Source organism: Arvicanthis niloticus, chromosome 4, assembly GCF_011762505.2.
Source record: "Arvicanthis niloticus isolate mArvNil1 chromosome 4, mArvNil1.pat.X, whole genome shotgun sequence".
Lineage (NCBI taxonomy): Eukaryota > Metazoa > Chordata > Mammalia > Rodentia > Muridae > Arvicanthis > Arvicanthis niloticus.
In genome coordinates this window covers 87,691,475-87,703,022 of record NC_047661.1, presented here as the reverse complement: position 1 = coordinate 87,703,022, position 11,548 = coordinate 87,691,475, and the positions used below count along the sequence as shown (strand labels likewise).

Here is an 11,548-nt window from a genome sequence, read left to right as displayed (position 1 = left end):
GGACAAGCAAAGGCAGGTAGATCTCTATGAGTTTAAGGTCAGCCTGGTCTACATAATGAATTCTAGGACAAACAGGGTTATGTAGAGACCCTGTCTCAACCCCATCCCCTCCCTAAAATAGTGTCAGATATTATCCCACTGCCATGCTTTTTTTGGTTTTTTTTTCGAGACAGGGTTTCTCTGTGTAATCCTGGCTATCCTGGAACTCACTCTGTAGACCAGGCTGGCCTCCAACTCAGAAATCCGCCTGCCTCTGCCTCCCAAGTGCTGGGATTAAAGGTGTGCGCCACCACTGCCCAGTGCAGCCAATATTCTTAACCTCTGAGCTATCTGAGCTCTCTCTCTAGCATCAACTGTTTTGTTTTTTTAATAAAATGATCAGCCCAGTTATGCATTAAGTCTCATCAACTGAGGTGTAATATAAAAATAACATTTAAAAAAAAAAACAAGAAAAAAGAGCTAGGACTATCATACAGTAATAGATGCAGTATCCTGAGAAGGGGTATAAATCACAAAATCAGCAGGGTGTGATGGTACATGCCTTTAATCCCAGCACTCAGGAGACAGAGGCAGATATATCTATGTGAGTTTGAGGCCAGCCTGGTCTACAAAGTAAGTTCCAGGACAACCAGGGCTATACAGAGAAACCCTGTCTCATAAGAACCATACACAAACAAACAAACACAAACTCAAGTATAGGTGTGTTTAATTCCTCATTCTTTATTCCTTGTATCAGTAGGTTAAACAGGTAGTATTTCCCCAAGTACTGATTTAGAGATGTTAAGAAGCACCAGTAAGTTTCAGAGTAACATTCTAAGCTCTTTAAATGCAATTTTAATCCTTATTGTAAGCTAAGCAGAATAATAATTTACTGCAGTAAGCGAACTACACACAAAGCCTGCATATCCTGAACTATGAAAATGGTTTGCACAGTCACACATGGGTTTAACCAACTATACATTCTCATAATGAAAGGACTTAAATTGACGTCACTAGAACACAACCGGAAATACCTGTCCTGCATCAGCTTTGTAAGCCTTGCCATTCCTACTACTGAAGGCATTTGGTTTTGGAAGCTTTACAGTCAGTAAGGAAGACAAGGTCTGTTAACACTTAGCAAATATAAGTTTCTTTTTTAAAAAAAAGTGTTCTTTAGAAAATATTAAAACAAATGATCTATTAAGACAAACATTCTGACAAGAATTTAGTTTCTTAAAAAAAAAAAAACCACCACAAACCAGCTCATTATCTTTAATAACTTCTCCCACCACAGTCATCTAAAAACTTGAGATACATAAAGCACAAGCCTCACATTCATAAAATCAAAAGGACATTAAGATTGCATATTATGCAGCAATGGTATACAGCTAGGAACACACACGTCTACCTGAAGAATAAATACTACTTCCCCCCTTTCGGATGGAACTGCATGGTTTGCAATACTTTAAGTTAGGAGTTAGGCCAGTAATTAAATATGGTCAGATAAAGACAGGCAAGGAGAGGCTCAAGTTAAAGACCTCTTTCATTGCATGCCTAGCTATTATGATATTACTGCAGACAACAACAATGTATGGTTTCCACAGAAAATACCAAAATCTCAGGAATTAAAAACGGTGTCAAGATCCATAGTTGGCTTCGTCAAAAGCTTTTCTAGCCCGTTTCAATTCTTCATTCATAGTTAGTAAGTCTTTAACTCTAGCAAACTTCCTTGGATCCTTTCGGATTAGGAAGACAATATCTTCAACTTGCACTCGACCTTGTCTTCCAATCGACATTGCCTTGTGAGTCTATGACAAGGAAACACATTAATTTTTAAAGGTTAAATATTTTTGTGTTTTAATTTGCTATTAGTCATGCTGGTGTTTACGTTTGTGAACCATCTGTCTGGTCATCTCCTTATCCTTTTTCCTTTTTCTTTTCTTTTCTTTCCTTCTTTTTTTTTTTTTTTTTTTTTTTGGTTTTTCGAGACAGGGTTTCTCTGTGTAGCCCTGGCTGTCCTGGCACTCACTCTGTAGACCAGGCTGGCCTCGAACTCAGAAATCCGCCTGCCTCTGCCTCCCAAGTGAAGTGCTGGGATTAAAGGCGTGCACCACCACCACCCGGCCCTTTTTTTTTTTCTTAAGGATTTATTTCATGTATGTCAGTTCACTGTTGCTCTCTTCAGACACACCAGAAGAGGGCACTGGATCCCATTACAGATGGTTGTGGGCCACCATGAGGTTGTTGGGAATTGAACTCAGGACCTCTGGAAGAGCAGCCAGTGCTCTTAGCTGCTGAGCCATCTCTCCGGCCTCCTTATCTTTTTTCTTTTGCATAATTAGCAATATTTCTTTATTTCTTTATGCTTCATAGGCTTTTTTTTTTTCATTAAAAACATTAAAACTACGAAAGTAAGCTGGACAGTCAGAGTGATGCATGCTTTTAATCCCAGAACTTGGAAGACAGAGACAGACAGATCTCTGTGAGTTCAGGATAAGCCTTGGTCTATAAAGCAAGTTCCAAGCCAGCCAGGGTTACATAGTGAGACCCTGCCTTATAGATAGATAGATAGATAGATAGATAGATAGATAGATAGATAGATAGATAGATAGATAGATAGATAGGCAGATAGGCAGATAGGCAGGCAGGCAGGCAGGCAGGCAGGCAGGCAGGCAGGCAGGCAGGCAGGCAGACCAAAACAACAAAACCTAGCAAATTTGAAGATATTTCTGTTTTGCTGTATGATATATGTGAAGTTTTTTGTTTTGTTTTGTTTTGTTTTGTTGAGGGGTTGTTTTGTTAAGTGCGTTTTAGGGTGGCTAATGAGAGGGTAATAGAGTTTAGGCAAATAACAATTAGGCTTGTAGTAGCATAATTTTTATTATTAATATTATTTTTGTTGCTGTTTTGTTTTTGAGACATGTTTTTGAGTCTCACTATATAGTCTAGAACTCACTATATAGACCAGCCTAGCCCTAAACTCAGGCCAACTTATCTCTGACTGTTTTTTATTGAGACAAGATCCCGGAATGTAGGCTGGTTTCAAATGAGGCAATCCTCCTGCCTCTGTTACAACTTCTAGAATTAAAAGAATGTACCATTATGCTCGGCTTTGTTTTTGTTTGTTGAGACAGGGTCTTACTATGTAGCCTAGCTGGTCTTAAAACTGGGGTACGCCTACCACAGCCTCCTGAATGCTGACCACACCAAAATAACATCTTCTTGTGCCTGGATGATTTGTGTTTGTTTGTTTTTTTTTTTTCCTGGTTTGTTTGTGAGATGTATTTTCTTTCTTTCTTTCTTTCTTTCTCTCTTTCTTTCTTTCTTTCTTTCTTTCAAGTCAGAGTGTTGTTATGTAGCTCTTGATGGCCTAGAACTTGTTACAAAACCAGGTTGGATTTTTTAACTTGTAGTAGATCCTCCTGTCTATCTCTGGAATTCTAGAATTACAGGTATGAGGCAGTATGCCAGACTCTGCCATTTAATGTAGTGTGGGGACTGAACCCAGGGCCTTACACATGCAAATTAGCATGATTTAGCACTGCTATGGCTAATGTTTCCCTTGAGCTGAGTTAAACTGGATTAAATACTTGTCATGTGTGCAGGCCCTTACACACACACCAAACAGCCTTTGCCCTTGCTGAGTAATCTTTTCACTTTTATTCTGTAGTAAGGAGATAGTCCAAAGTAAAGAGTGAACACTCATAAGAACTAAAACAACCAAACTCAGTATCCCTGCTAATACATCCAAACAAAAGAAAGGAAGAAAACCATAAAAGCGGTCATTCAAAATGTTAGACTAAGGGCTGCAGAGATGGCTCAGATGTTAAGAACACTGGCTGCTCTTCTAGAGGCCCCAGGTTCAGTTCCCAGCACCCACAAGGCAGCTCACAGCTGTCTGTAACTTCAGTTCCAAAGGATCTGACACCCTCACACATACATACATGCCGGTAAAACCAATGCACATGAAATTTACTGTACTGTACATACTTGAACCGTACATACCTTTAAATAAATTCTGGAAGGAAAAGAACTTAGGCTGGATGAGATTATGGGCAGTATTTTTAATTTTATTCAAGGATATTACGTTTTTACAAATAAAACTCAGGGGCTGTAGAAGTATGCTAGTGCTTAAGAACATTGGTATCCTTCCAGAGAACTGGAGTTCGGTTCCCAGCACCCACATGGCAGCTCACAAGCATCTGTATCTCCAGTTTCAGGGAATCCAACACCCTCCTCTGGCCTCTGAGAGAACTAGACACACATACCACACACAGACATACTTGTAGGCAAAACACCTGTGCATACCAAGTGAAATAAAATAAACTAACTAACTAACTAACTAACTAACTAACTAATTAATTCAGAAGGACTGGGATACATTTATGTAATATCCAGGAACTTGAACAAAGCAGATACTCTAACGGATAGCTTATTTCAAAAGTTCTAGTGTTATCTAAAGCTTAAGATTTCAAATCTTCGGCCGGGCAGTGGTGGCGCACGCCTTTGATCCCAGCACTTGGGAGGCAGAGGCAGGCGGATTTCTGAGTTCGAGGCCAGCCTGGTCTACAGAGTGAGTTCCAGGACAGCTAGGACTACACAGAGAAACCCTGTCTCGAAAAAACAAAACAAAAAACAAAAACAAAAAAAAGATTTCAAACCTTCAATTAACAGTTACAAAAATAAACACGACAAAAAAGTTATAGTTACAAAAGTGTCTTACCATTTCAGTGATGAACTCTATAACAAGGTCTTCAAGAATATCCACAGACTCTGTATAAGGATTCTGGTCATCCCCAAACCCATACATCATACAGCGCACTGTGAGAGAGCAAAAGTGTTGACTCAGAGACTGATCAATGTCACCAGTATACTTTCCATACCAACTAGCACTAAACAAAACTATAACCAATGGTTTAAACACAATACGGCTGAGCATGGTACTACTTGGTTTTTAATTCCAGCGGTCAGGAATCAGAGCCAAGTGGACCTAGTTTGGTCCAGGCTAGTCTATGCAATAAGACAAACAAAATATCACAACTGTGTCTGCAAGTATGGATTTTGGTATAAAAGGTCTAAGCAGTCTTAGTACTGGTCTTACTACTTAGCCTCCATAAATCTCCCTTCCTTCCAAGCTACTAAGCCTAATGTTATTATACACACACACACACACACACACACACACACACACACACACACACACTTTTTGAGACAGGGTTTCTCTGTGTAACAGCCATGGCTATCTGAGGTAGAGCTCACTTTGAAGATGAGGCTGACCTTGAACTCACAGAAATGCACCTGCCTCTGCCTCCTGAGTGCTGAGATTAAAGGTGCCCAGCTAAATTTTTTTTTTTTTTTAAAGAGGAAATTGAAGGGATAGCAAGATGGCTCAGTGGCTAAAGAGGCTTGCTGCGCAATCCTGATAACCTACTTCAAGCCCTAGAATCCATATAAAGGTGGAAGGAGAGAATCAACTTCACAAAGCTATCCTCTGCTCCCCCATGGGTTGTGGCAAACACACACCCACACATACACCAACAGCTTTTTAAAAGACAGGGTCTCACTATATAGCCATGGCTAATCTGGAACTCAGTAAGTAGACCATGCTAACCTAGAACTAGAGATCCACCTGCCTCTGCTTCCCTAGTGCCGGGGTTAAAGCAAGTAGCACATGACCAACTATAATTGTTTTTAAAGGAACTTAGAATATACTTATAAAAAAAAGAAATAAGTACATTAACAATTCCTTTTACATTGTTTTTCTTTTTATGACTATTATCATTATCTAATTAATAATTAACTACTTGAGAAGGAAGGGACTTGAGACAGTATCTGTCCATGTAATCCACACTGACCTCAAATTTACAACCCTCTTGCCTTAGCCTCCTGAGAATTGGGATTATAGCTATATATCACTATATTCAGCCTTAGAATAATTTCTTCTTTAGAAGCAAAAACTGTCAGAAACAACAGAGAATGAATGGGGTAACTTGGAAGCCATTTTGGAGTACAGCTGTCCTGTGCATTCACAATGCCAAGAGACTTTAGGTTCCAACACAGAAGGAAGAAAACAACGATAGGAGCCAATATTCTATATATAGTTTTAAAAGAGACAATTTTAGACTTACAGATGAGTTATTTAAAAAACAAAACAAAAAGAAAGAGTTCCCATATGCCCAGTTCATTTATATAATAAATATTCATCAAAACTCAAAAACAATGCCGGGCAGTGGTGGCACATGCCTTTACTCCTGGCACTTGGAAGGCAGAGGCCTGAGTTCGAGGCCAGCCTGGTCTACAGAGTGAGTTCCAGACAGCCAGGGCTACACAGAGAAACCCTGTCATAAAAAAACTAACAGTAGTACCTTATTCAGATTGTCCTGATTTTTCTACTTAGGTCCATTTTCTGTTCAGGTTCCTTGTTTCTACCCCATCCTCCACCAGAGCATCACACATGCTAGGTGAATGCTCTTACCACTGAGCTACAGTCCCCAGGCCTCCATTTCAGACTCCCATTAGACTCCAGTCTGCTTACTTGTTACACCTCTATAGTTTGCTCCGTCCAGCCTGTGGCAACTCCTTAGCTCTTCCCTGTCTTTTAAGACCTCAGCAAGAATCCTAGTCACATGTTGCAGACTGTTCTGTCTGTTTTCTTGTGATTATACTGAGGTTAGAATGCTTTTACACGATACTGAAAAAATTCCAAAGTCAAGACGCTCTCACATCAGGGGTATATGCCAATGAATCACTGATGATGCTAACTCTGATCATTAGCTAAAGTGGTATGTTATAAATTCCCACTATGAGCTGTTTTTTCCTTAAATAGTTGGGGAAGATACCCATCACATTTTAATGGGCAAAATTCACCTATCTCATTGGGAGTGGAAATTTTATGTTATATATGATGCACATATTTGGCCAAAGGGTTGATAAAGGCATAGACAAATGACAGTAGATGCTTTGAAACTCCATGTTACAATAAGAAAAAGAAACCTGTAAAAGCTGGGGATATGGCTCAGAGGATGGTCCTACCTAGCACTCACAAGACCCTGTATTCCCAGCACTAAATAAAACTGGTCATGGTGGCACACCCTTGTAATCTCAGCACTTGGAAGGAAAGGCAGGAGGATCAGAAGTTCAAGTCCTCTCTGGTTACAAGGCAGCCTAGGCTATATGAAACTCTGTCTCAAAAACAAACCAGCAAGCAAGGACAAACAAAATCAGATATGCTAATGTGGAGCTGAGGAAGCCCAGAAGGCTTCAACTCTGTTCGAAGAACTGCAGGCATAGGCAACTAAGGAATGCTGGGAAAGGGTGTAGTAGTCTTCCCAGAGTTAAGTACACCAACTAGTTGTCCAAACCAATGGTAAGCCCTTGAAAACAAACAGAGCAAGTTGTACTGATATATTTAGGGGAAAGAGAAGAAAGAGGGAGAGGGAGGGGGGGAGGAGGGAGAGAGGGAGAGGGAGAGGGAGGAGAGGAGAGGGAGAGGGGGGAGGGGGAGGGGGAGGGGGAGGGGGAGGGGGAGGGGGAGGGGGAGGGGGAGGGGGAGGGGGAGGGGGAGAGAAGGCGAGAAGGAGAAGAGAATGTATGTACGTATGCATGTATACAACAACAATTAATAAATAAGGAGCCCATGAATTTGAAAGAGCAAGGAGTAGTATATGGGAGGGTTTAAAGGGATGAAAAGGAGAGGGGGGAATGATGTGATAATTAAAAAAGGCCCAGGGAGCCAGCTCAGCACATAAGGTCACCTGCTGCCAAGCCTGAAGACCTGAGTTCCATCACTGGGACCCATGTGGTAGAAGGAGGGAATCATGGAGGCAAGAGAAACAGTAGTTTAAGGCCATCCTGGACCACAAAGCAAGACCCTGTCTGAAAAAACAGCAAAAATGGAGGAGACATGAAGATTCTATTAAGTCAATGAGAGAAGTCTGTGAAGATTCCAAAGTTTTGCCATCACAAAAGTAGAGCAGTTGAAACTGAACTAAAGGTTTGGACAAGCAGCAGTGTCAGTACCATTTCTAGAGTGCTTTGGTGTAAGGACCCTTTTCACATGTCCACATGACAAGAAGTAAAACCACCTACAAATCACATAACTAGCATCAGTGAGATGGAATGGGAAATGGTCAGACTTGAACAAAACCTAAAAGAATTGGAAAGGATTTTCTCTGTTGTTGAGAGACAGTGTCTCATACAGCCCAAGCTGGCTTCAAATTCTCTGAGGATGACCCTGAACTCCAAATCCTCCTGTCCCTATCTCTCCCAAGAGCTGGGATCAAAAAAAGATTCAGACAGTAAAGGCTTATCTTGCAGTTTCTATAGAATGCAGTAGGATCAAAAAATTCTTGCTGCTGCACTTCTCAATGCTCAGTCAAGGAACCTGGGTACAGGGGTGGAGAGTACATTCTCATGGTGCCTTTCAGGAATTAGTCCAGTCATGACAAGAGGAAACAGCTCATCCTGCTGCTGTCCCAAGGGTTAACTTGTCTGCTTAAGGAGTATGATGGAAGGCTAGTGCATTATCATCTCAGTGACACTGCTAGTACCCCACACTTCACCACTTTCTTGCCCTGACTTAGTCCAAAGCCTCAACTTACATCATTTGAAAGATGGACACGAGGAATACAATGGCATGATCATCCTCAGCTATGTAATGAGAACAGGCCAGTCTAGGATACATGAGACCCTGCTAAAAATGAAACAAAAGGGAAAGACAAGAACAACGACAAAAACAGAAAAAGGGGATGGTGATGCAATGAACGAAGCTTAGTAGCAAAGCAGTAGCCTGACACACACAACTAGGGTCAATCCAAAATGTAAACTGGGAATCATGACACATGCCCATACACCTAGAACCTGGGAAACCCGGGAAACCGCCAGTAGAATAGAAGTTCAAGGTCATACTCATCTGCATACCAAGTTTGAAACCATACTGGAATCTAAAAAAAAACCCTGCTTCAACTGGGTAGTGGTGGTTCACAGCTTTAATTCCAGTACTCAGGAGGCAGAGGCAAAAGCATCTCTGTGAGTTGTAGACTATCAGATCGTGACTTATTCTGATCTGCAGAATGAGTTCTAGGACAGTAGGGCTACACAGAAAAATCCCACCAACCCAAAGCTAGCGTGGGCTAAATAGTGAGCACCAGTATAGCCATGGCTATACAGAGCCTATCTTTAAAAAAAAACCAAACCCAAAACCAAACAAGAATAAAACCAGACAATCTCATAGGCTAGTCTGAGAACACTGTCCCTATATGCAAACATACGCAGAACAATATATCTACTCTGAAAGGACATGTTCAAAAGCTCTCGCCACCTTTAATAAAAGCATTGGAAGTACAACTTACGTTCTTTTGAGAAAAGTCTCTTTCTCTTCCCCTGGCCACCTTCTGCTCCTCCTCCAATTTCTTCATTTTCCTCCTCAAACTAGAAATTTAAAAATATGGACATGTCAAATGATTGTAGCGCATGTGATAACTCGCTCAAGCCTCCTCCTACTCGTCATCTTTCTTTTTGGAATGCTGTGAGTTGAACCCAGGAGCTCACGATTCTAAACAGATACTTGATCACTGAGCTATACTCCAGCACCCTTTTCATGTCATCTTTTTTTTTTTTTTTTTTGAAAGACATTTATTATTTACGTGCATTGTGTAGGCCTACATCAATGTACCTACAGTTGCCCGTAGAGGCCAAAATAGGTTTAATCACTGAAGGTTGCCAGATATGACAGTAAATGTTCTTAAGCACTAAGTTCTCTCTAGACTTTTTTTTTTTTTTTAATTTTTTGAAACAAAGTGGTCTCACTATGTACGCTTGTCTACCTGGAACTCACGGAGATCTACTTGCCTCTGCTTCTGAGTGCTGGGATTAAAGAAAGGTGTGTGCCACCATACCTAGTGCCCCTTTTCCATTTTCCAAAGCGATAAGCTAAAGCAAACAGCACAAAATCACGAAAACTTAGCACCAAAGGGCTCTTAAGCCCTAGTCCAATTTTCAAGCCGTGCAAGAAGATTTTTTTTTTTTTACGACTCCTAATAACCCTACACCGCGTGTGTGGTGTGTGTGGGTGTGTGTGTGTGTGTGTGTGTGTGTGTGTGTGTGTGTGTGTAAAGTTCGAACGACCTCAGGTTCTGGGTTTGGTTTTAGCCAATTTAGTTGTCATACTGCTAAGCAATACTACTGTAAAAGATCTGATAGTTTAAAGTCTACTCTCTGCTGTCATCAGAAGCAACATTTACTAAGCACCTGTCAATACAGGGCTAAAAACTTTCCTTCACTGGGCTTGACCCTATCTCACGACAAGAAAACCGAAGCCTTCATAACGCCAAAGGAGAATTTGGATCCCAAGCTTCCTGACTTTAGTCCATCGTTTCTCCGCTATTTTCACTAGTTTTGTTCGCAGCTGGGCGGCTGGTTCCGCGGTATTAGCTTTGACCTCCTATGACCCTCTAGACGTCTCAGTGTCGGGAAGATCCAGATCAAAGGGAGACCCTTTCTACTCTTCCTTCCCGTCCTGCTCCACGCACTGACTTAGGTAAACCAGAAAAGAAAAACACCGCGGAATCCCCGAACTCTCGGCGGGATTCCCTAAGGCACAGGCGGGTCAGACTCTGCCTCCTCTAGTGAGACGGACGGAGTGAGAAAACAGGCTGTGTGACAGGCGCTCACTCACGGTCGGGTCTTCCTCCTCATCTGCCATGCTAGCTGCCCGCCAGCCTTCTGAGCCCGCCCACGGGCGGCCGGCGAGATTTATAAGATGCATGCGTCACTTCCGGCCGGGCCGGAGCTGCGCAGATAGGCGTGCACGCTTGTTCTCCTCAGGCTTCGAGATTGGCTAAAAATCAGTGACGCGCTCTTACCCGTGGAATCCTGAAGAAGGAATTAAAAATTGCAAAGCCAGTCGTGGTCTACTACGCCGGAAAATCCCTGCACTTGGCAGAGACCAGCTCACGCTTCATGAGCCCACGTCTCAGAAAACATAAATGATAAATTTGTGCATACTTATAGACACAAATGCCTGTCATTGCAGCTCCATGGGAATATGATGAATTTTTGCCTCCGGGGCTGATGCACTCAAGTACACAAGCCCACATAGATATACTTTTTAAAAATATATGTAATTTTTATTTTATGTATATGTTTGCCGGCATGTATATGTACCATGTGTGCGCAGCGCCAAAGAGGCCAGAAGAGAGCAACCGATTCCCTGGAACTGGAGTTAGACGATTGTGAACCGCTATATAGGGGCTAGGAGATCAAACTCAAGTCTCTGGAAAAGCTCTTAATGGCAGAGCAATCTTTCCTGCCCCCTCCTCCGTTAATACACATAATTTAATATATATACATATATATATATATATGTAGTTTGGGTTGGGGGGTTGTTTTGTTTTTTTAATTACAAAAGATGTGCTGGAGAGATGGTTCAGTCAGTAAAAGCTCTAGCGGAATAAGCCTAGGCTCATTCCCTGGGACCTATATAAAAAGTGAAAGTGAGAAGGCAGACTCTGCAAGGTTGTCCTCCATACACAATGATAAGTAAAACATTTTTAAATTACAAAAGAGCTAA

The 11,548-nt window shown here is 41.6% G+C and overlaps 1 protein-coding gene across 1 annotated transcript; it reads right to left on the bottom strand.

The window, feature by feature from the left end:
• Positions 1–700: 700 nt before the first annotated feature.
• Positions 701–10,720, bottom strand: Taf13 (TATA-box binding protein associated factor 13). The gene is made up of 4 exons (XM_076933144.1): positions 10,655–10,720; positions 9,330–9,408; positions 4,703–4,800; positions 701–1,787 (listed from the first exon to the last, which is right to left on the bottom strand). The coding sequence occupies exons 1-4, from the start codon at positions 10,679–10,681 to the stop codon at positions 1,617–1,619; spliced, it is 375 nt and encodes a 124-aa protein (XP_076789259.1). The 5' UTR covers positions 10,682–10,720; the 3' UTR covers positions 701–1,616.
• Positions 10,721–11,548: the final 828 nt, after the last annotated feature.